At 37.2% G+C, this 27,063-nt stretch overlaps 1 protein-coding gene across 2 annotated transcripts in view; it reads right to left on the bottom strand.

The window, feature by feature from the left end:
- Positions 1-547: 547 nt before the first annotated feature.
- The window catches only part of SMU1 (transducin family protein / WD-40 repeat family protein), a 149,589-nt gene continuing 123,073 nt past the window's right edge, over positions 548-27,063 (bottom strand). For both annotated transcript variants that reach the window (XM_089801845.1, XM_089801846.1), the window contains one exon: positions 548-777. In XM_089801845.1, coding sequence (XP_089657971.1) covers positions 679-777 — 99 coding nt within the window. In that variant the 3' untranslated portion in view covers positions 548-678. The remainder of the gene's footprint in view (positions 778-27,063) is intronic.

Genomic DNA, 27,063 nt, shown 5'->3' with positions numbered 1-27,063 from the left:
TACAAAGATCTTGAATTGTATCCGAGAGATCCAATTTAATTAGAAAATCTAATCTGTATTTACTACAATGATCTATGCTCACTGTACGCTGGGGAAGTAAACCACATACAACTGGCTGAAGAAAACCATATACCACCATGAGACAGGTTTCGCTGAAAAGCCCAAACAATAAAGCCTATCGGCTAAATATTTTTTAATTATACTATCAATATATGCCTATCGGCATATATTTCTTTATATATATGTCTACAACAGAGCAGAGGCAAAAATTCCTTTATATATGTCTACCAAAATGCTTTCTCTGCACAACTAAATAAGAGAACATGTCTATGCCTAATAAAAAATAGATTAGTGGGGTAGGACTTTCTATGAATCAGGAATGTGATCTGAAATGTTGATACTGAAAAATGCACAGTTAAATTCAAGAACACTATTAACAATAGAGTTAAAAGGAGACATGACAATAATATTTCCTATATAATGGAAAAATGCTTATGTTGGAAGCATGGCCAAAAGATGGAGTACAGAGTTATAAGAGTGGGCAAGGTTGTATTAAAACAAAGATTGATTAATTCTAGATAAATATACACTTTCAATTTTAAGAATTACAGGAGCTCCTACTGAGTCAAAAAATAATAAATTTTCATAAAAACAGAAATGTAATTAATACAACCCAAATTAGGGTTTCCAAATCTTCATAGTGCTATCTTCACCATATGTTACCAACAAATTTCTATGAGGGTGATGTGTTACACCAATTATGTCCTTCTCGTGTGCCTGAAGAAGTAAAAAAAGAATAAAAATCAATATTCATGCAAAATACGTATAACAATCAGCAATATTATTTTAAGGTTTTTCAAAGCGAACATTTTTTTTCAATTGGTAAAGCAAACATAATTCTTTAAACAGTATATTCAATTAATTATTCCTTACTTTGACTTTGGTTTCACTGGCATACTTTGGTAATTACTATTTATGAATGATAACCTAGAGCTTTAAAATTCAACTAAAAAGTAAACAGAAATGTAATAATTAGTCATGGAAGGGTCCAATGTATAATTTAGCCTTTTTCTAGAAGGCATTAAAAATAGTACTAAATAATTAGCAGTGGGACATGAAATTGAGTAAATAAACAATTTGATGATGCGGTTGCAACTTGCATACTGGCAACTTGTGTACTGGTAAGTACGCATAAGAATCATTAATATTGATATTCATAGAAAATAAATTTTAATACAAAACAATGAGCAATGTGTTATTCTATGCATTGGTTTAGTCCCGGTGGCATACAAGCCTAATTTATGAATATTAACTTATGCACTCTGCAAACACATCCCCTACCCAAAATGATCCCATCCCCTATAAAGGACATTTCAGGGACAGGAATGGGTGAGAAACTGTTGGCAGTGCACTAGCATCTCTCGCAGGGATTTGCGACATGGTTTAATAGCCTCTGGTGTGTTCTATAAGCCTAGTAGTTGTATTAGGCATTAATAGGTTGATCTTTTGGTCACCACTTCTAACAAGTGGTATAGAGCTTGGTCATAGGTTTAAAACCACACAAGCTGCGGCGAGTAACATTGAGAAGGGGATTGTTGGCAATGCACCAGCGTCTCTCACAGGGATTTGCAAAATGGTTTAGTAGCCTCTTGTGTCTTCTACAAGTCTATTGGTTGTATCAGCCATTTATAGGTTGATCTTTTGGTGCAATGGCACTCAGTCTATCCCATTCCCTTTTTATCAAAATTTTGGAAACATCATAAATTTTACAAGGTACACTGGGGTCAAATAGGAGCTGATACATCCTCAATCTGTCCCAGGGATGACAAGCTTTGTGAAATTTTGAAGTTCTTCATTTGGGCTTGGTTGTGGAGGTTTTGCCCCTCAACCCTGCCAGGGACACCGCCCCTAAATCCCCAAAAAACTATAAGTTTGATAAAGTAATAGACCAATAATGAATCAGGATCACAAAATCTACTGAATACATATCCCTTATTGCAGATATCCATTTCTTCACAACTGAAGTCACAGTAAATGATTAACTCGTTCCGTACATTTGATCTTATAGCTATTTTATAATTCAAAAATCCAAGAGCATAACTGGCATAACAACCTTACAATTGGCTTCCATTGTTGAGGAATTTTACAGTCACTAAATAAACAGAAAATATAAAACAACGGGGGAAAAAACTAGCTATATGGCATTGAAGAAAAATTTTAGGCATGATCAAATGTGACTCATTCACAAGTTCACGGTGAATAATGAATTCTACAATTGAAAAAGCCAAGTTCATAAATAGCAACGACCTTATTGACAATTTGCTTCAGTTTTTGAGGAATTTTAATCTCATTAAAATTCTAGACAAAGGAAATAAAGAGAAAATATAAATCAAAAGGGAAAAAAGATAAATCTATGGCATTCAAGAATTTGTTTAGGAACGATCAAATGTCGCTCATTCATGAGGTCAAGGTGAATAATGATGTTGCATACAGGAACCGCAAAGCAAGCAAACAAACAAGAAGATTCCCTTTTTGGCTTTTATTCAATTTCCTATTCAGCATAATATGTTTATTAGAGATCAATGATTGGAAAAAAAACTGCAACTGGGTTCAACCAATATTGATCATTCTATAAAAAAATTGAAATACTGACGTACACTATTGTCTTCCAAATTTGATATATCTGCTCTCCATTGAATACAGTTTACAGTAGCTACTAACAGCCCAAATTTGTCAGAGAATTTAAGTCAAACATATGGGATTGAAAATGAAAGGAGAAACATGTGCAAATGCATGAATCCAGATTAGATCATTGCCTATATCAAGTTCAGACAAAAATCATTTCAACACAATGCTTGGTTTTATTGTATTGATGCAGTTTTCAATAAAAAATAAGACTGATAAATTTGGCAAATGATTGTGAGATAAAATTTTATATCTATAGGTGTGTTGCACTGTTCTATATATGTGTTGCACTGTTAAGAAGGGTAAAATTTGGAAATCACTCTTTATGGAAGACATGAAAATGGTGAATGTGATATAATTTGACTCTTAAGTACTGCCTTCAAAAATTTGACGGCACGAGTCCCTCACTTATCATTCAACTAATTTTTCCAAAGTTATCGGTTCAGATTCTGGTTCAGATGCTGGTTTGACATTTGGGTTTGAAATTGACTCAATTTTTTTGGAGGCTGGGTTCAGATTTGTTTTGGGTTCATCCATACAAGAAATGTTTTTATTTTTTATATTTTCATATATATGTTAAAATATGCTGCAGCAAATAGGTTCATACACCACCATGCTAATATAAAGCAATTTAGCAAAATACACCACCACACATATTGATGATTTTGTTTGAATGGCATGATAAAATGTCAAAATAAACCACCATATCAATGTTTCAGTTCAAAAACTTTAAAACAGCAATGTCAACATTACTAATCAGTAATCAGTAATCAATCATAGACTCATATGTCATCAAATATCAATGTATCATCAAAGAATTCATCATCAGTAAGCAGTTGCTGATTAGAAGCGCAATTACTGCCACTAACATCAGCAGTCGTAGGTGCTCAGGAAAGAGTCTTCAAAGGGTTGCCTTATACCCTTGAGCAGCTTTAGGATCTCTGTATGGAGCAACTCTAGTGGTACTCCCCTTGAGGACCGATTTGCTATAGAACCTAGGGCTCCATGCAAAGGCAAGCAGATGCAAAGGGATAATCATTTTTCTCCATCTCTCTACCATGATTACCTATAGCTCCTTGAAGAACATTTCATCAAGATCTTGCTCTTTCTCATTCATACTATTTCTACTGTCCTCAATCATGGAGTCAATGCCATCATATACCTCACCCAAGCAAGGCCTATCCATGTCGGTGTATCGGATCATGCTCAACATGGGCTCTTTGATCTTTAGAAGCTACTCAGCACAATCCCGCCAAGATTCATCTACTATCAATCCCCTTATGGCAATTGTCTAGGCACTATTAGATTGTCTCCGTACACTCCAATTAGCACTAGTTACCATTCTAGACAATGCCTCTTTAACCTTGAAAAGGTGTCTCACAACAATAGTGTTGGAGGCAAAGCAAGTCTCAGCGAACTATTTTAAAATCAAAACAATAATAGATTAAAATTTTGAAAACATAGAAAGTTAACCAAAGTGACTAGATTTCAAGAGCTCCAATTTCGAGAATTGTTTGAATATGAGTTGCGTCATATGGTGGTTCATGACAAACATTTGGATATCTTGTGCCTCTTCATACATTATTTTTTATCCACTCAACCTTAATGCCATTTTTTTGCAGCATTAGGTTGAGTGAGTGCACAGCACAAGGTGTCCAAAAAAATGTATTCATACCACTCCTCAACCAATAAGCTAGCAGCCCTACAATTCTTCACATTGTCGATTATTCCTTGAACAACATTCTAAGGGCCAACTTGCTCGATAGCTTGGATTAGAATGTTTGCAATGAACGGACCGTCCTTTACCTCTCCTTCACAATCCACAACTTTCAGAAACATTACACCTATTGTAGACACTACAATAACATTCACCAAAGGACGGTTCCTTGCATCAATCCATCCATTCATTACTATTGTCACACCTGTTTCGACCCATGAATCCTTGATGGGCAGCATGACATTCTCTACAGGAACCACCTCATTGTCCAATAAAGTGGTGTGTATCTTCTCATAACCAGAGCTCTTGAACCCCTTTAGAGCCTCATTAACTTCCCTCAACATGTATTGCCAATATGGTGAGCAAACAACATTAAATGACAATCGATTTGCATAGACGCATCTAGCTATGGCTTGATCAGCAATGTCTCTAGCTTCATTTTGGAATGATGATTCCAAGGGTTCCATTGGTCTCTTACAAACAATCTGTTGTTGAGGAGGATGCAAGAATGGATGGCCCTCTGCAGGTGGTTCGTTGGGAGTGGTAGGGAGTGGTAGTTGAAGACATAGATGATGTTTTTCTTTCTTTAAAGGCCTACCACTTTCTAACAGATGAGACCAATTTGCCCTCCCAATAGCTTCTTCTTCTTGTTTTTGTTCCTGAATGTATTTGTTTACAATGTGATTTGGAATGAAGGTTTTAGGTAGCACTTAGTTTACTCTTGGCTTCTCGGTATAAAATTTAATGCCCTTTTGAGGAATAAAAAACATGTGCTTTCACTCTACTATAAGAGCTACAAAATTCCTCTTTGCAGTGGGCTACAAATCCACACATAACCTCCTCCACCTGGCATTGGTTGAATCATTTGCACATATTTCCAAAGTGGGGAACATCTGTCGATTTTGAAGTGGGGTTTATTGGCAACAGAAGCACTTGCAGCCATGATAGAATCTACAAACAAACAAAACAAGTTACAACAATGAGAGGATTTGAGAAAATAAACCTAAACAATTCATTTTATTTTGTAAAAATGCGAAACAAACTGTTGGCGCTCAAAATTGCAGCCCTTATTTTGAGCACTGTTGAGAAATTAAGCCCCATAAATGAGTGTGTACCTAGTTGTACCTGTGAGGCCCCTAAGGTGTTTAATGTTTCTAACACTTTCCATTCAGTGCGTTTACCTGTTCCATGAAGTTAAATCATCATTTCGAGTCATTTGCTGAAGTACTATTTGAGAAATTATCAAATCTGCATTATCACGTGTGTCAAACAGCGACAGCAGGTTGTGTTTGCATCTGAATATCTCGCACCCAAAAAGGTTTTGTGACTTTCCACCTTGAAAGTGTCTAGTGTCCATACCTGAGAACCTATGTTTCAGATTTCGAGTCGTTTCGAGTCCGTCTGACTAGGTTTTGAATCCCTCAAAGTTGGTCAGTTACTATTTTCATGTTCTTGCAAAATATTCAAAATTCTAGGAGGCCCTGTTTGACGAGTAATAACTTTTGACCAGTTGATCCAAATGTTGAAATTCCTATTGTATTACATTGTAGGCGTCAGAGACTTGTTATGTTTCAGGTTTCATATCATCACGAATCTGTTTGATCAGTTTTCAAGCGTGATTCCAAATGGAATTTCTGACTTTTTGCTGGTGTCAGTATTTGCAGATTGATTGGAAGCCATGTTTGTGACGTTATATGTCCTGATCTGTGATTGGTCAAGTCAAATAGATTGTACCCCTATGTTGTCCTCTGGAAATACTTTAAGTGTGCCAGTTTGCAAGTCATGACGAATCCATTTGCACACTTTTCCAAGTCCTTTCCATTTGCAAAAATCATTTTCTGCCAGTGTTCCTAGTTGCAAAATTCTAAGTAGCATATTTTGAACGTGCACCGTTTGCATCCTGTTATTCGTCATGAGCCAAAATCGTAGATTCATAATGCCCTCATGATAGAGAACCAGTGTCCCAGTTTTCGTTTCCCCATGTGCTCATTTGCCCAGTTTTCAAAGCCGAATCCGAACCCAGTTTGTTGTTTTCTGACATGTTCTTGTGCAGGTAATTCTGAAGGGTTGACTTTGATGGTCAATATCTTTTGACCCTGAATTCATCATGAGACGATATTTGACAAGGTAGAAGAATGCGGAACAAAGAGTCAGTGTGCCAAGTTTCAGGGCCTGATCAGGTGTTCGGGCCAGTTTTTAAGGCCAGTCAACAGACCTCCTGGCACAAAAGTGACAGTCTGCGGATCAGTGGTAAAATGGTTTTCAATTGATTGTTTTAGTGGTCAAATTTGTCTTCAGACAATTCAAGAGGGTCGATGGATCAGTTTGCATGTCAGTTGTTCGGAAGCGGAAATTTGTTTAGCCGGACCCAATTTGGGGCCCGACTAATTCCATCAGATTAACAATATATGTCACCGGCTATGAAATACTTTTGCAGCTCACAGATCAGTTTGAATCCATGATATATTGCTTTGAACATTAAGTTAAATGTTTTTATTTCTTCACAGCACTCAGCTACTTTGAATGCAATCATATGATGGTTTTCAATTCACTCAACAATTATTCTTAACAGTTCCTCAATGCTAATCAATTGCATAACTAGATTGGAGATCCAACAATAAATCATTTCATATTTTTGGAGCACAAGTTGTGGACTTGTTCCTAAACAAACACAGAACGAGTTGGATAAGAAGGAGCTCCATGTGAAAGTGAATGGATTGCAAAGCAACTTCTTGAAGTTAAAGCCAAAGGAATCTGCACCTTATGTTCTACTTTCAAACATTTGTATAGGAAATCTGTGGGATCACTCTGGGATGAGATTGTTAAAATGGTGGATAACAGTGAACTTCCCAGTTACTTTAAATTTGAAAATAGATGGATTAATGTTGGCATTACCTACAGAAGACCAGTGGAGCCTGGACCCTGAAGAAAGTGCAGCTTTGCAAGCACCATTTTAAAGAAGGAAGTGACATTTTATTTTGAGCGAAAGAAGCCAATGAAATGTTGATAATAGTGTTTGATTGTGTTCCAAGTCTTATCTGTGTAATCCATCATAGTATTTGAGAATGCATACAGTTCTTTAGTGAGAAGCTGGCTATTGGGTGTTGCAGAGATTGCTAGTTGGATGCAGAGGCCATCGTGGATGAATGTGTTCTTCAATTAAAGGTTGCGAATGACAGTGAGAATTCCCAATCCTCCTGCGTATGTGCTTTTAGCTATTCTCAATTAGTGTTTCACTATAAAATGGCATACCGTATCAAGTCCTCCACCTGTTGAATAACCCTGCGCTGATCAAAGAGCCCAGATTAAGAGGAAAACGTGTGAATGAAAGGCATAAGAACACGCCGATGAAAGTAGGAGGCGGCAGCAAGTATTACAGTCTCCCTCCATTTCAGCTGTGATTAGGAAAACTCAGCAAATGTAGAGAGCATTCCACACAAGGTAAGGGAGTGGCATGAAAGGAATAAAGACCATGTAAAGGAAGGGAAGTCATTTGAGCACTAGACAGTACGCGCCAACATGCAGATTTAAAAAGAATCCCAACTCCACACATAGATAAGAAGCAAGAAATGAGGGCCAAGCAAGAAGGACGAAGCTACAGGCGTAAAGAAAGAGCCCACGGCCACGGCTCAGAAAGAAGGCATTTTAAAAAGAGTTATAAAGACATATGAAAAGTGCCGCTAGTTTTCAAAGGAACTCATGCAATGTACAGTGAGCACACACATTTTAAAAGACGCCAGCATGCAAGGAAAACCGCAGTTTTCAAAGTTTTGTTAGAAGGTAAAAGACGTGAATAGCAGGGGCATGTTTAATACGTATAAGAGTTTGAAGCTGCTTCAAGGAATCCCCCCCCACGATGCTAAAGAAAAGGCAACGCCCACCACAGTAAATGAAGAACACTCACGCACTTAAAAAGATGCCTCACGCAGAGGCAGCACTGAGAAGAGGCGACAGATGTTTCACTCCGTAGGAAAGACATACTATTTTCACCACAATGCAGAATGAAGACCAACGTGAGGAGCACAAAGCCGCAGGTCAGAGCTTAAAGAAGAGGACATTCACGGCAGTATTAACAAATAAAGACGCAACTAAACTTGCACAGAACAAGAGAAGCCTGCGCCCAAACAAGGAGAAGACCCGCTGCGTGAGAAGGCAAGGCATCAAAGATTTGAACCAGTCACATGCGTTAAAGAGGGATTACCATGAAAACGTTATATCCCACATGGGCCGTGGGGAAGAAATTTCAAATTTTTAAATACAACACAACACAGTATTTAATATGAAGTTGAGATGGGGGTTTTTGTAAGCCGCTCCAGCATGTAAGATAGGCCCGTGGTCAGCTAGCTAGCAAATACACTATAATAAATTTTGAACGGGCACACAAGTCAAATCCGATGACATCAGCAAAATTAGGCGATTGGAAAAGGTAGGAAATCCGGCTAGTCGCTACCTCGCTAGCCGAAAAATCTTGGCAACTCCAGCTAGCGAAGTAGCGAGGTCGCCGGAAAAACATACAAATCCGGCGAGATCCAAAATGTTACGTGGGTTCCATTGCAGTGCCGTCAACGAATCAGATCATGACAAGTGGCAGCGAGCAAGAGGGGATGTGGCAAGTTCAAAGCGGTTGAACGAGATCATGCCACATGGCACATCCAGAGGTTCTCGTTATCTCGCTAACCGAAGTTGCTCATCAGTTAACCATAGCGAACTGGCGAAAAGATGACACGTGGCAGATGATGCAAACCATGTAGTGATGAGGCAGTGACTGTACCAGCCTGAGCCAATCAATGAGCGACACGTGTCGTTTGGTCAACGGAGGTTTGACCCGAATGGAGGCATAAAGGCAAAAAAGTAAAATGGGCTTAAAGTGAATTTTAAAATATTTTCTCAATGGGTATGCATGTCAGTTTTTAAAATCAAATAGGGCTTTAATTCTAATGTTAAGACATTAGATTATTATAAAAATTTTGGATTCAAAGATGTGCAAACCTGATGTCTCTACCAGAGGAGTGTTTTTCAAATCAAGATTCTGAGCATTTCTGGAAGGCAAAGTATGCCTTATCATATACCGTCGGAATCGTGAAAGTCAGAATTTTCCGATTCTGAGATTAGTTTCTGCACAGGAATCCGTCTGTTCAAGCAGTATGAGGTTTTCTATCAGGTTCCTTTTCTGCAACCGTATTCAGGTATGGAGGTTCAAAATTGATTCCTAACATAATGATGACATGGGTATGGTTAAAAAATGGTAATAGTGCAGTTGGGGTTGAATTGGTTACATTAAAATCAATAAAAACTCACAATTTCACCAAAATTGCATAAGGTTTCAAATATTTTAGATGCAAAAGGATTTCATCATTAGGCAGGGATATTTCAAAGCAGTTGCAATGTAATGATGAAAAAGAAAATCAAATCAGATGGAAGAAAGAGGTTAGAGAGAGTCTTTACAGTTGCAGGAGATGGATTTCTAAGTCAATAAATGGCAGTCGCATGTGAGATCCGGGAATTCATCTATCCTATATTATTCTTTCTTTCTTCCATTTGAAGGGTTCCAGTTTTTTGTAACTGGGAGACCATTCATGGTTCCAATCTTGATTTCTCTCAGATCTGTGATACCATTCTTCAGCAAATTTCTCATGTAATGAACAGCAAGAAATAAGAATACAAATAGACTCATCTATTAGGTAGCTTTGCATTTAAATTTCATGCATCTTATTGTAATTTGTTTCAAGGAAATGAATGATAAGGCAGCAGCAAGTCAATCTTCATTCTGATATCTTGTCTCCCATTCATGCTGTTTGTGATCTTTTGTGTTTTGTAAACAAAGAATATGAAACTCAGTTGCAACCTATTGGTTGTATATGTTGATTTATTTTGCTTATGACTCAAAGTGTTATGTAAATGCTTGATTCTTCATCATAGGATTGCAGACTTCATAAAGGGATAAGTCGAGTATGAGGTTCAGAGGGATGCAGATATCTAATTCACAAAGTGGATAGATAGATCAGGAAGTCCTGATGTATGGCATATGTCAGTGATTTTCAGGGATGTGTGTTAGGTTTTTGTGTGAATTGCCCAATAGATAAGGCACTGATCACTTATAGGATCACCTGTTATACTGCTGCATATTTGAGGTTTTGCTGAGATCAACATCAATAATCAAACGCTTTTCCCCTTTCATGTTGAAGAGCTATAATAGAATGCCCTCACTCAGCTTATGAATATCCTAGATCTGCATTTAGCTACTGTAGATTGATGTTATTTCATGAGTTATCAGGAGAAATAAGGGTTTTATCTGCTTCATAATAGATTCAGTGTATGCTTTGACAACTGGTACCATATAAAGAATCTATAGGTCTACCCGCCTAGGTTTTGCAGAGCCTAAAGAAGAAGAAGAGTCTAACCTTATAGTTGGCCTGGTGTCTGAATGGGCATGTTGAAAATGGGAGTTAGCTGCCCCTAGATGTGCTTTGTTCTCATCAGGGTAATTGGAAACGGGTAACATTTTCAAACACCAACACAAACCATTCAGACTTCATTCAGTCATACACAACATATCAAAATGCATTTGCAATCACAAATTAAAATTTAATATATATGCTTGATTTGTATTTGTTTAGATTATGAAATATTAAATACTAATAGTAATATTCATTTGGCATCTCATATAAATATGATACATTAAAAAAAAATTAAAACTATTAAAAAACTAACAAAACTACCTCAATTACACTGGTGTTCGAACACTAGCAAAGGGGAATGTTGTTTAAATGTTGTTGGTCGAACAACCTCCCAAACGGTGTTTGAATGTTGCTGGTGTTTAAATGCAATCATTGTAAAAGACACAATCCTCTCGCTAGTGTTTGAATGTTGTTGGTGTTTGAACAGCCTCCCCCAAAATGAGAGAGACAATCAGAGCCTCTCACATGCAGAGACAAAATCCAAATGTTGTGAAAGATGTAAGCAATCGGTCCAAGTCAGATAATCCAGACATTGTGGAACGATTTCGTTTTGTAGTCACCCAAGCCAAAATGAAGCCCAATGTAAATGATATAACATTAAAACAACGTAAATTTATATAAATATTAAAACAAAGCCTTTTAGGTTGAAACCAAGCAAAAAACACTTTATTAAAACGTTGACAAGTCAACATTTTTCAGCTTTTTCCAAATTTGTTTTGAAATCAAACACATTCCACCTAGGCTCGTTTTTCAGTTTCCAAATTTGGTCAAAATTCCTTTAAAGTCGACCATGGCTCGACAATTCAAATCCGCAGGGAATTTGCTAGTTAAAAGGCGAATTTGGATGAACCGAATCTCAAATTTAAAGAATTTGGAGTGAATACAATAACTTAGAACTTTTCAAGTACCAAATGTATTTGCATTAAAATGATAATCAATAGAGAATTGATATAGAATATTAAACAACAAGAAGAATACTCTTTAAAAATAGAGATTATATGCAGAGTTTCTAAAACAAAAATGAAAACTAAAAATAAACCTTCTAAATAAGGACTAACTACAAAAATGAAAGATCCTAACTGAATGACCACTTTCCAAACATTACATAACTTTAACAACCTCCCTTAATGATCATTCTACTAACTATCCTACAGAAGACATAATCTGCAGGTCATTATTTATAACTGCATAGAAGTCTGATAACTTCTCTTCAAACTACTCTGCAACATGAGCATGTCGCTGATATCCTCCCTAGTTGTTCTGATCAGCAAACTGCATTTAGCACTATTGTTTAATACGACCAAGTACAACAATAGAGTCTCTTCTAACCTAAAGTTGGATAACCACACCATCTCTCCCTTTATCAAGAGACCGAGGTCAGCTTCTCTCACAAAAAACTTTGATTTTTGTTGATAAAAATAAGAAAAATACTCTGAAATCATGATTCTCTCAAAAAACACAAAAAGAAGCTACTACAAAACAGCGCCATAATTTTGTGGGATTATCAACAAACCTTTGATCCCATGTGAAGATTATACATGATTTTGTGAAAATGTCGACAAAAAACATTTCTTTGAGGAAATAACATAAAAATCCAAAAATGTTTTTAAAAAAATCAAAAACTACCAATCCTACAACAAAGAAAACCACAATTTTTGGGAAAACATTGAGCACACCCCTTGCACATCAGAAAAATATCAAATTTTGCAAGAAAAAAAAAATGTAAAACCCTATGGTGGTCACAAAAATCATGTCACATGGTACTACAACACTGAAAAAACCCCTTGCATGAACAAGAAAGGCCTTCCTTTGAACCAAAAATAAGATCCATGATTTTTTGATGAAAAAATCACAATAAAAGAAATTTGCATATCTAGAAACCACATTTATTTTTCTTAAAAAATTGCCAAAAAAAGGGCAAAAGACCACAATTTATAGAGCAAAAGATGTTAAGGTTCTAAGGATCGCTGCAAATGTAATCGCACTGCCATGATGTTTGGTATGTACTTTCCAAATACAACAATCACTTCCATTTATATTGAGTATAAGCCATGACTAGACATGTCCATTTGTTAATCAGATAATTAATATAATAATATATTTAATCATATATATATATATATATAATATTAATTTGTCTCATATATTAATATATCATATAATTATATATCTATGCTCCACAGAGTTTCTGGGACGGGGAAGTTTTAGAGGACGGGGACATGTTTCCGATAAGGAGATGGGTCAAAGCCAAAATTTAGGGGATGGCGATTAAAAGCATAGAGGATTTTTTTATATAGAGAGACAAAATTCAAGTATGTATATCATAACATTGATAAACCATTCCCATTGACATTTTAGAAGATCAATAAATGGAAAATTATCAAATGACAAATACTAAGTACTTCCATGATAACAATATCACATACATATATAGCAAAAATCAAAATGCCTAAAGGCTCCAAGTATTATGCATGAAATCGGACTGGAATAAAGAGAAGTCCAACTAAAATAGTAAGTAGTAAATACTAAATGCAATCTTTCCTCACTATTGTTGTTGTTGTTGCTCTATGTTTATTTCAAAATTTCCTTCCTCTTAGCAAGTACGTCATATCTTAAAATGAGTAAAAGAGTTAGTGTTTTGGTGTTTTAATGAATAAATATCATTTGCATATTTTTATTATGTCTTTAAGACAACATGGGCCCACGCAAATAGAAAAAGTTTAGTGTTTTGCCTTTATTCGACTAATTGGAATAAAGGGGGTGGCCAGCAGTTTTGGGGACACAGCTAGAGGGGACGACTAAAAGTTTTGGGGACGGCTAGGGGACAGCAAAGTCGTCTCCAGTACTGCTAGTCGTCCACAAGTTTCTTGCCCAAAAACATTTGTTGTTTCGGGGATGTTTCTGAATTTGGCAAAAGGGGGACAGTTTTGGGAGACAACAAAAATCCGTCTCTGTTTCATCCTTGGGACAGGTACGAGCCCAAAATCTTAGGGAACACATCCCTGTACAACACTGTCATATATATATTTCTTCGATAGAAGCTATCAAACATCAACAAAAAATTGATCCAAAACTCTATTCTGAAGAAACAATTCTTTAAAAAATTGCCAAAAAAAACAAGACTGCAATTTATGGAGCGAAAAATTGATCAAAAACTCTCTTCTGAAGAACTTAACTTTTGTTATAGCAAAAAAGCGATCAAAAATCCCTAAAGGCAGGATGCATGTTCGAGGAACCCAAGCCCCCACCTAGCCTTTGTAGTTAAAAGACACCGCAGAAAATCATCGATGAACACAAACCCTAGACATTGCATTTGCATAAACAAACTTCCATCGTGTGGTAAAAAACACTCTAACAGAAACAAATTTGCATGAATTTTCAAATAAAATTGCCAAAACTCTTCAAGAAAACTCAAGTTTTTAGAAGAATTGAAAACATTCCTTCAGAAACCCTTCTGCAGTGGGCAAGATCAAATAAAATCATCTTTATTTATTAAAAACGATACACAATTTCTGAAAAAAAATCTATGTAGATACCTTAATGTGAGTTTTGTTCCACAACATATAGAACTGAAGATATAATATCCCAAGGTGAAATACCAAATTTCCAACTCTCTCGTCAATAAGGATGCTCATTATAATAAGCAATGTATCTGGATTGTGTAATGAAATGAGATGACCTCAAGGTTCCTTCTTATTGCAAACTTTCACTCAGATTTAATGATGACATACATTGGTTATCAATGTGACATCACCAAGGGATTTACACTATTCCTTTAGTGGATATCAATCTAGCTTTAACTTCTTCAATCACTTCCAACTAAACAACTTGCAAAGAGACAAGAGTTTAGAAATTCTAACTCTAAGAATGTAAGACAATGTTGATGATGGAGTGAGCTTCTAAATAGTCCTTGCTTTGTTGTATCAACTAGGCATAGGATAGTACTATCTTCTATGGATGCGAAAATGGTTTACACATTGTCAATACTCATTAAAATACCCTACGAATGCACAATCTAAATGAACTTATCCAATAGAAGTCTAAAACTTGCAATTTAGGCCCAAACTAATCTTGCATTGTTACTTACAATCAGTATGTACCAAAGTAACGAGAATCAAAATTAGAATCAGATTGAAATCGACAAGGCCGAATTGAATCATGAATTGGCCATGAATCGCCTATGAATCGGCAAATTTAAAATACCCCATAAAATTTAAGGATTTTAACAATTCAATACTTATTTCATGCACCCTTTATTTAAGATTTAGGGATTTTAACAATTTAATACTTATTTCATGCACCCTTTATTTAATATAACTTAAACACACTATAACATCATCAAATAGAAGTTAACATACATAAACATGGAACATAAATGATAAATCCATCACATACGTAACTATGTTACACGTAAAATGTAAATTGTAGGTTGTATCTGAAGTAAATAGAAATCATATGATCATAATGCTTCAAAGTTGAAACACACAAAAATCCTTGCTCTGAATGGTTCCATAAATGGCACTTTTGAAATATAAGATACACAATAAATTACTCGACATTCTTATTACTTTGTTGACACAACAGGTTTGACTTTTATCGCTGCATAGCCATATACACACAACAGCTCGAGTCTTTTTATTGCTGTTGATCAAACTTGGGAGATTTTTTTTTTTTCACTGATTACTTCTTAACTTTTATTGCCACATCCTTAGATTTATCAGATTCCATGTGTATGTCTTTGCTTGTATATTGAATTGTTCATACTAATCGTTGAGTATCTTACTGATTTCATCCTCTTATTTTATTCAATATTAATAGTGCAAAACTGGTTGTTTTACATGACATGATGTGTATCTAGTATTACGTTTTTCCACTAATACTTCATGATATGCTGACTGGAATATTTGTCTTGCTACAATATTTTTATTGTGTATATTATATCCTTCAACGCTTCTTTAATACTAGGTAATATTCCATCACTCATATGCTTACAAAAAGAATGTAATACATATACCTTCAGCACCGCATTTATTAGTTATGAGTCTCCAGCAATGAAGTTCATGTTCTGGATCTGGTAAGTGAAGTATATATAGTAATATACACAATGCCATGGATGTTATTTTTGTTCTATCTATGTTTTCATGAATCCCCTACAGGTCTGCTCAAACATACCATGAATGACAATTCTTTAGTCCTTTGTATGTTTCTTTAATTACTTTATGCCTTGCCTTGCCGATTCACGATTCTTTCCATGAATCAGCGATTCAGGCAATTCATGAGAAAAAATCGGCTGATCCGATTCATGACTCATGAAAAATCGGCTGATCCGATCCATGACTCATGAAAAATCGCCCAAGTTGAACCGAATTGCCAAATTGGCGATTCAGACAATTTCATGGTCGATTCTCGAAACTCTGGTCTGTACCAAAAGCTATGGACACTAGCTCCACCATTATTACCATTCAACAATATTTTCCATCCATCTATTTCTACATTCACTTAACATGAAATGGAATCTACATGAGGAATTGAACCAACCATACAATACTCCAAAGCAACACAAGTAATCCACTATGAAGACAATTAATCAACAATTACTTTGATAGCATTATGGCAACAATTTCAACAAGTCTTCTCCTACTCTACTCAAATCTTAATGAATCTAAAATTTAACCCCTTACAAATGAGAAAGCCTTCGCCTTTTAAAGTTGTTCAATCACAATGAAGGGGCAAGATCAATTCAAGATCAAAGGCGAAGATTTACCTATTATAAACCCTAATTAGGGTTGCCACACTATCATCCAATTACATGAAGGCACCACTGCTTGGGCCAATTAAGAAAATTACAAATAATATGATTGAATGTGCTTGAACACGTGGAACAAGAATTTTTTTATTGGTTCAAGACAAGTGAACACAACCTCAACATTCTTATCTCATAGGCTTGATCATTTTTTTTGCGATGAGAACATATCTCTTGATCCTCAACATTATCAAGCCATCAATTATGATGACATATTTCTGAATTGCCTCTATCTTCTCAAATTTTTTCCATCTTCATTCTTGGAAATTCTCTCATTGCCATGATTTGAACTTGCTTATATTTGCAAACTTGATGTCTCTTTTGACGCCTTGACCTCAATCATCATAAAGAGATGTACTTTTCATGCACTTGGATCCTTCTATGTAAACTTAGGAAATTCATGGTTTTAACAATTCTCTCACTTGTATCTTTGATCACATTCTTGTGTGCCTTATTTTTTATATCCATTTTCATAATTTGATCTTAAACTTGGATAGGAATCTTCTTTTTAGCTTTCATTCTCAATTTTTTTTGCTTGCCTCGTACCTTCAAACTTGTTCTTGTACCACCCACTTGTTCTCTCCTTGCTCTGAGTCTTGAGCTCGGCTTTGCAATCATCTCCTTGCTCTCTAAGTTTCTCCCTTTTCATAGATTACCTTGCACAAACAAAAGGGGAATTTTTTCAAGCCCACAAAATAATGACCATAAATTTTAAGGAAACTTGAAAGCTTACATGATTTTAACCTCCCATTTGACCTCCACCAAAGTATAAGTCATACAAACTCCTTTTAACATCCCATCAATCAAATTTTGAGCCCAATAATTCTGAACGGAATTTCCATATAAGCAAGATTGAGAATCTCCACAAGGGGTCAGATTCTACTCCTTAGTCAAGATTCTAGTCTCTTATATTTAGTGAGCTCAAACTCCCTCAATTTTGTTATAAAATTCCCTTGGATGAAGGCGACACATAATTTCCTCGCCCCCAAATCCATTATCTTGTCCTTTGCTGGCAGAAATTAGGAGGGTTTCAGGAATGAGAATCTTGACTAGGGGGCATATTCCACCCAAGTCGGAATAAATTAATTTAATGCCATCTACTTGAGTTCAAATTGCAATTCATCTTCATTTCCCTTCTTCAAACTTCTTTCAAAGATTTCTTAGTTTTATCCCTTGTAATCTATGCATTTGAACCCATTTCAATCTGATTTGTGTTTGTCGTTTATTCAAGACTTCACCCTTGTTCATCAAACCTCGCTACCATTTAGTTTTAGACTTTATTTTCTCCTACCTTGATAGGTTTGTAACTTAGAACACTTAAAACATTAATAAATTTATGGCAGAATTTTGTGGTGAGTCAAAATTTAACCAAATATTGGGGTGATAATTTCATGTGTTGACATTTTGAATACTAAGAGGGCCTTGAATTCCAACCTCCTATTTGGATTATATCACATCAATTCATATTTGAGTTATCCCTTCTTTTGCTGCTCTAATCTAAGAGGTGGAAATTTGATCTTTGTGGGGATTAAGAATCCTGACTAGGTAGAGGATTCCACTCCTAAGTCAGGACTACTAACTATCACTTCGGTTCGCATCTTGTCAATTCACTTCTTTGAAGTCTTTCCCCTTGCATTTCCCTGTTAACATGATTTTCAAGGGTGACTTCATGCCTTTTACAATCTGATCTGCGCTCTGGTTGATCAGCATGTAATTTTATTCATGTTTTGATTAAGTAAAAATAGGTTTTAAAGGACCTGAAACCTTTAACATAGTAACAAGATAACAAAAGCTGAAAAACCCAAAAGAATTGTGCATCAGCACCTAAGAGCATAACTAGCTAAAACAAGTAGCCAAAAAACAACCAGCAGGCAAAGATAGCAAAAAGACAGCAAAAAACCAGCTACAGGGTCTTTAGTAAATCTGTTGCCTGCTCTGCAAGGATGTTCATGTTTTCTGCAAAGGCCTTCAGACCATCCATTTCCTTGACTAAGATAACCTCTATCTTTTTTGAGTTGGCCCTAGTGCGCTTGCTAGGTCCATGGTCATCTTTCACTTCCTTGGAGCCTTGACCTTTCCCTTGTTCAAATTTGTTCAGAAGAGTATTAATGTTGTTTGCCACAGTCTTCAAAATAGAACGATTATGATCAGCCAGTTTCTTAATTGTCTTCTCCATATTAACCATTCTGTTATCCAAACCATCCAACCTTTTCTGGAAATCTTAAAACAGCTAATCCAAAGCTCAGTTCTTGGCTTCCAAGGGTGGAACACATTTCATAAGACTCTTAACCCCTTCAAAATTACCAATCACCTCAGAAAGTCTATCAATATGTTGTCCCAGAGTTCTCTCCCCTCTAGTAGTTTTGTTGAGTTGGTCAAATTCTCTCAAAATGTCTTGCATCTGCTGCTACAAACTATTGATGTCCTTCTTCATAATCCCTGGATTACCAAAGATCCCTTTCAAAAACACTTGGTCGTCATTAACCCTGTTATGAGTAAGGTCATCCTCATTCCCACCCAAATTGTCTCTTTCATACTCAGTCTCCTCAAACCCTTTAACATCCACCTTCCCTTGAGAAAGCGCCTTTTTCCCTTTTCGCTCCATCCTCTTGATTAGAGGTTCATTATCAGAAGGTATACTTGAAACCCTATCCATATTCTTCCCCTTATTTCTAGAAACCCTACCAGCAATGTCACTTTTCCCATTACCCTCTTCCAGCTCCTCTTCAAAATTTGTATTTATCTCAGCATCAACCTCCTTAATCTTCCTTTTCTTCCCAGACGAGCTTCCAGGATCAAGCTTTTTCCTCTTCTTACCTTCTATCTGCACAACCTCATCCTCTGTATCCTCATCAAAGCCCTCATCCTGTTCACTCCCCTCAGTCTCACACTCCAGAGTTTTCTTACTATAACAGGATTTGTCCACTTTTTTGGATTTGAGAAGGTTCATAACCAGCACCATTAAACCCTCATGACATGCATGGTCACCCTCAGGATCATTCTAAATAGCTATAATTGTATTACCCACTAATTACTTGAGGTAGAAGGGAAGACTAAGCCTAACCCTATGCCTAAAATGGTTAACCAGCATAAAATGGTGCCCAAATAACTTAGTAAAGCGGTCATCCAAAGTTAAGTATTCAATAACAACGAACATGACAAACCTCCAAGGACGAGATATGGAGCCAGGGCTAAAATAGGAATTACCAATTTTAACCAGCATATTATGCTCTTTAGCTGTATCCACAAATTCTTCCACTACCCGATCAAAAAGCTTCCTATCCCTGTAAAATAGATTCCCTCTATATCAAGGCCCATAGCTTCTGCAATGATGTCCTCTGTTACCTCCATTCTCTGATTACCCACCAAAATACTCCCTTTAAGCTTCTCCATAAAACCCATAAAATTCCCCTGTTCCAGATGATTTTATTCATGTTATACTTCCAAAATTTATCTATTTCTCTTAAGTTTTGACCAATTTTCACCCTTTGTCCTTCAAGTTTGATCTTCACACATCAACTACAATTGAAGTCATGCCTTAACCAAATCCCACACCTGGGCAAAAATAAGGTGGGAGTCGGGATTATAACTTAGGAGGGGGCAGAATTTTCATGGTAGTCAGGATTTTGAATCCCAAGACTAGGTCGAAGTGTGACCTATTCTCAAGATTACTTCAATTTGGCGAATTCACTTCTCAAAATCACCATTTCAATGTTTTTCATTCCTCCTTGGTTCTTTTTTCATCAATTTGCAATTAAAACTTGCCTTCTAATCACTTGGAATCCATCTAGGCCAAGGCAAAATCTTGCAAGTTGTCAAGATCGTCAATCATGAGACATTGTCGGATTCCAACCTAGTGTCAATATTTTCAATTGTGCAAGTTAGCTCCCAATTTTTTAATTCAATTTTTTCAGCACGAAGGGTAAAATGATTTATATAAAATATAACATTAAGTATAAGTTAACTTAAAAGTTATTATTTATATATATACTTTCAAAATGTTTGAGATAGGTGTCAAGTTCATATACGTTATAATAAAGATTTTAGATTTTGAGAGTTTCCCAAAAATTCCAAACTCATTAGTATTCAAGACAACTCCAACAGTGTTACCTCCCATAACTTAACTTTCTACGATTAAATTGAAACTAGAACAAGGATTTTCAAAAGGTTCAAACTCATCGTCACAAATCCTTCGATTTCATCTCCATATCCGTCAACCTCTCATTCACACCCCTAACTGACTTGACTACCCATTGAGCCAAGGTTGCTCAAAACTCATTTCTTAGACTTGGAGACTTGAAAGTTGCCACCACCTACGATCACGTTTCCTACTATCGAAGCAAAAAGAAGGGATCCCCATTTGAAATAGGACGATGATGTGAGAATCTCACAACAATACCCATCAATTTTTTTAAAGATAATTCATCCAAAAACTTAACCTCCTCTAATGCCTTGAAATGATAGTAGATTGATATTCAATATTAAACAAAGGAGATGAATACTCCTTAAATAGAGATTACATGCAATGTTTCTAAAACAAAGATGAATGACTGAAAAAGTAACATTAATAATTCATCCCCCACCATCCCCAAATTAAGTTCCTTCGTATTGCCTTCCCCAAATTAAGGCCCTCTAATGAAGGGTACTCCCCTTAATAACAAACACATAACAGGAAATGACAAATTGCAGGAACAAATATGGACTTCTGATTGTCTCCACAAGTGTAGAATTATTGAATTCAGAAATACAATAAGCAAACCCACATGGGTGCCTTCCTTACAATATTCAGCAAGGCAAAGTTGTGAACTGCCACTCAAATTTTCCCTAGACAGCCTACATGCCTTCCTTATATAGGCATTTTCCATCGATCGTGAAGGTTCTAGACACATCCCTAACTCTTGAGGCTAACAAACCTCAAATTATATTATTTTATTACACTTCATTACATAGAATCAGCTCAAGACGTTTTACAAATTATAGTTTCGAATGGCTCAACTTCTGGAGACTGTAACTAGAAAACCATTGACTCGATTGGCTTTTATAACCCTTTTTGAAAATGGCAACTCCTATTCTACAACAGCTGATCACACAAATGTCTATCAGTCGAGGTTTGACCTCGTTTAGGAGCCATTTAGACCTTCCTCGCTAAGCCAGAAGTTTTTATACCAAAAATCCATAGCGAAAATCTGCAATAACTTCACTAATACATATGATATGGCAATAAAAATCGTCTGGTAGGCTAATATATCTATGATGAACCTCCACCTATGAAAAGAGAACATTATGAGCTCATATGACCAACTTACTAAAAATAGCAAGCTTCCATAAACAACTTTGCACTAAAATAGCCCTTGTTGAAAAGACAAAAATAGAAATAGAAATATTTTTTGGGTGTTGCAAGATTTCCCTTACACCCAGGATGCTCTTGCATCAGACACTCGAGGTAATTAGAGAAGTGAACCTGGCATGTCTTAGGCGTTCAGAGGAAAACCAAGATAGTTCACCTCCTCCCTTGTCAGCCATGATGAATCTACTAGACGCCCTCTCCATTTGACTAGATATTCTTCATATACCCTATTCCTTGTGCTTTTGCCAACACGTTTGTCCAATACATCCTCAATCTCTTTTTGAAGCTAAAATAGTTGTCGAAATACTCCAATGCACTTTTGTGGCCTCATCTTCAACATCTCCATCATGATACTCTGTTTCATCCGATGTTAAATACTGGTGAAATATTCAGTTCAGCAGGCAACTCTACTTCATGGGCATTTCTTGAATCATGATTTCTCAATATCCTGCATGGTCCAAACTTCTTCACTTTTAGCTTAATAAAATGTTCCTTCTAGAAATCTCTCCTTCCTCAAATGAACCATGACTTCATCTCTGTTTACCGCATAGGGTAAGAAGTTCAACACAAGTATAACACGATTCAATTCCGAACAAGTACTTTATTCATGTATGCATTTGCAGATTACAATGACTACAATGATTTTCGATTACAATGATGATTCCAAAGTCCATCTCGGACGTGTACATATACCTTTCCGAAGGGGTGACTCAAGCGTCACGCGCCCGTTCAGACACTACTCTACCCGTCGAATACACTATACATTTTACCGACAACATCATCCCCCCCGAAAGAAAGGTCGTCTCCGGATGACAATTACAAAATATCTAAGACAAATTAACAACAAAATACATTAATTGACTAACTACAACAAGATAGATCTGTTTCTGTCACATCACTTTCACATTCATCCTATGCCTACACCAAACTGGTCTCCAACCCACGTTGTATCTGTAGCCTCTGCTAACACAATACTATCTCCTTCGCTGACCTTGATAGCCACCTGTGCTGCTTTCTCTGTTTCCAACTCCTGGTTACACTGAGCCAAGTGTCGCCATACTGCCTTCCACTGGATGATCAACTCCTCTCGAGCTCTCTACGCATCCACCAAGACAGCCTCATGCCCAACACCTACTCCAAGTGCCTCCTTTGACATACAAACACTCATGCCTACAATAGCAACTCTAGGCCTCATCAATTGGTCACACTTCTGATGACTGATATCCGCAATGACTGGAGGTCTAGGGGGCAACGCCCCCAGCGGGGTCAAGGGGCAGCGCCCCCGCGGGGTCCTAGGGCACTCCGAAACCCACACAAAACTGCATGGAACACACTTTTTGTCGTTTTCTATCGATTCCAAACTCTTTCTGGCAACCACTGATGCTTCCCCTTCGCTTTAGCATCATCTGCTACTCATTCTGAACAACTTGAATCTGTCATCGTTTTTTTCTTCTTCTTTTTTTCTTTTTTCTTTTTTTTTTTGGTAGCTCTTCCACTTCCTCTTTCCTGCAAACTTACTTTGTGAATCGGCTATAGCAATTCCTCTTCCTTTCCTGATACCCTTCGTCTCTGGCTATTCTTTTCCTTGCGGCTTTATTCTGGTCACCACTCAGTATGATAGCGTTCAGCTTGAGACCGTACGGTCTTATTCACCTTGCCCTCAATCTGTACGGTCCTATTCACCTTGCCCTCAATTCGTCTTTTCAACCACCGTACGGTCGCCGTACTGTCCTCAATCTTCGTGGCATGTTCCTCCTTTCATCCATACGGTCCTGTTTTCATCCGTATGGTATGACCTGATTTCATCTACAAAATAAAACCTCAAGGCCGTACGGTCACTTTTTTACAAAGAAGGGTCGTACAGACATAAGAAGGGTCGTACGGACAGACTTCCCTTCTTTCCACGTGCGGTTTTGGTGTCTTCCTCACCCAACAACGCGACTCTGCATTGTCTGAAACATTTTATTCTTCATGCGATTAAATAATGTTTTAAACACATTGTCCTTCAACCATCATACGGTAATATCATAGTGCCTTATCACAGTACGGCCTTGTCCCGTACGGTATCAATATTCTATTCAATTCCTTTCAAGTCCGTACAGAGTCTTGGCTCAGGCTGTACGGTCTTTCCTTCAACTTTCCTGTCTCCTCTCAAACCGTACAGTCTTTCCTTCAACTTTTCTGTATCTCCTAGTGTCGTACGGTCTTCTATTTGACTTCCTTGTATCTTTCTCAAGCCGTACGGTCTTCCCCTTAGCTTTCCTGTGTTTGTTTAATAGTTTCCAAGGGCCGTACGATCTTTTATAGTCTCCCAAGGGGGTCGTATGGTCTTTCCTAGTCTTCTTCAAATACCTGTACGTCCTCTCTTTTCATAATTTATGGCAGCCGTACAGTCTTCTCCATAATTTACAACTTTATTATTTTAAGATAGTATAGTATTATATATTTTTAACTTTGCATTTCAAAGCTCAAGTCCGTACGGTCGTAAAGGGAGGTCGTACGGTCATTAAATACTCCTTTTCAATAGTCGTACTACCGGTTTTATTAAAATTTCCTCCTTTTATTATCATTTTGTTATTTTGCTCCTGTTTCTGCCTACTTTTCATTTGATGATGTTTTCGATGGTCGTACTACAAGCTTTTATTCCTCCTGAATTTCAATACGTTTTATGCTTCATCTTTCATTTTATCACTTCATACTCTTACAGTTTATCACTTGATATTTTAACTATATTCGGCTTTCATATTATACATATGTACATTATTTACATTATTTACAAACATCTTTTCTTCGTTCACTTCCTTGCGCATAGAGGATCCTTCATTTCCCTATATATTTTCAACTTTGATCCATTTACGGCATCTGTTATTTCTTTTCCGTCCAGTATCCACAATTTAATTGCTCCGTTATATCCAACTTCCCGTATCTTATAGGGTCCAACCCATTTGACTTTAAATTTTCCCGGCCTTATTTCATTTCGTCCATTATACTTCAGTACTAACTGACCGAGTTGAAAGTTGTTCAATTTTAGGTGCTTGTCATGCCACGCCTTCCTCCTTGTTTGTGTAACTTCGATGGCCCACGCTGCATAGTTCTTATTCCTTTGGTACGGCCGCTTCCGTACGAGTACCGCACCTTCGATTAATGGTATCCAATGGACACATAGTTCTGGTGGTACTTCTTTTAAGTCTTTAAACGTCCAAGCTGCTGCCTTCAATACTGGGTTCCAATCATCTCCTACACGAATGTTCTTCAGATTTTCCTCATCACCTAAGTTCATTGTTTTCACTGTCGTCTCTTCATACTTTATTGGTTTATCTTTACTGAACGTATAGGCAGGTGTTTCATCCAACTGTGCTTCTCCCTCCTTCAATTCACTATACTCCTTCGGAAACTCATGGCCTTCTTTTCCCTCCTCGACACTCAAAATATTGCAGCTCGGAAAAACCTTATAATCTTCCATTTGCCAATGTAGCAATCCGTTTACTGAATCTAGGTTGTCATCAATTGAGCCTCCTTCTAGTCTCAATACCCCTTCATCATCTGGTTCCATCCTTCTTTTCCCTTCGACATCACTCTCGCCATCGCCTTCTGAGTCCGACGACGCGACTTCTTCTCCTACCATCTGTGTATGCAAATCGATTATAAATCTCCTACCTCCCTTCTCCATTGATAGGGTGTTCCTTTTCCAATCATGCTTTACCTTAGCCTGCACCAACCACCCTCGTCCTAGGATGGCATCATACCCTCTTCTCTTTAATGGAATGACTACAAAATCTAGCAAAAATGGTTGTGTCCCAATTGTTACCGGCTGCGCCATCAGAGTGCCCAAGGGTTTTATCCCATGTTGATCTGTTGTAAGTAACTGAAAGGTGGGTGGCCATAGTGTTGGTTGTCCTAGTTTTTTCCAGATATCTTCCGGCATCACATTCACTCCCAATCCTCCATCTACTATTGTATCTGTTAACACCGTACCCAGAATGCCCATTTCCACTACTGCTGGGTGTCTGCCTGTTGTCAGTGCTAGTAACATCGGATCTGTTGCTGCCGCCAGGGTTGTTTCCTTGCTATTCTTTGTTCCCTCCTGGCCATCATGTGCTTCTTCCATTGCTCTCGGGAATGGTGTCATATTTATAATGGTCGTACGCAACTGTGTCATGGTAATAAGAAGATCATTTAATTTAACTGGCACCTTCGTTTGCATTATCTGTTTCACCATACTTTGTTCTGCCAAGTTTCTTTTCGGAGTTATAGTACTGTCTTTTATTTGTGACTTCTCTGCTATCATCTACTTGTCTATCTCCGCTCGGGCTTTCTGTAACCTCTCTTTTTCTTCTTCCGCATTCGGATATTTTGCCTTCCTCACCTGCTCCCGCGTGATTGCCAACACGTTCTCATTGCTTGTTCCAATACTTAATAAATTTACGCTTTGCTTTGGACACTTTGAATCTTCATGGTCCCCTGGACCACACCATCTACACAGTAGTTGTGGTGCCTCCTTCGTAGTACAGTGCCTCGCGAAGTGACCCCAAAGATTACATACCCGGCACTGTATCATCGGCCTTCCACTTGCATCATATTGTATTCTACTTCGGCCTCCATTGTTGTTGTTATTGCTTCCACCCCTTCCGCCTCTATTATTATATCGATATCCACCTGAAGTTGCATCATTGCCCGCATTATTGCTATTGTTCGACGCTTCCTGCTTGAGTAACACCTGTTGGTGTCCTTTTGCTTTCAAGTTAAACGGGCACTCTTTCAAGGAATGCCCCGCCACCTGGCAGATGTCACAAAACTGCTTCTTCGGGCATGAACCCTTCGTATGTCCGTCCTCCTTGCAATCTATACACCACAATTCTCCTTTTATTGTATCTGGATTCTTTTTCAAATTTTTTAATTCTTTCATCATCCGTAGCATGTCTTTTTGTAGCGCTTTCACCTTCTTGTTTGATTCCTCATCACTACTACTACTCTCCGAGGATGAATCATCTGAATCAGAGGACTTATGCTTTTTCTTCTTACTTGTCTTCTGTTCACTTTCCAAATCCATAGC

The sequence above is a fragment of the Cupressus sempervirens genome, chromosome 9 (assembly GCF_028749045.1).
Source record: "Cupressus sempervirens isolate cs-2001-9-10 chromosome 9, ASM2874904v1, whole genome shotgun sequence".
In the NCBI taxonomy this organism is placed as follows: Eukaryota; Viridiplantae; Streptophyta; class Pinopsida; order Cupressales; family Cupressaceae; genus Cupressus; species Cupressus sempervirens.
The sequence above is the reverse complement of the archived record's forward strand: the minus strand, read 5'-3'. Positions and strand labels throughout refer to the sequence as shown.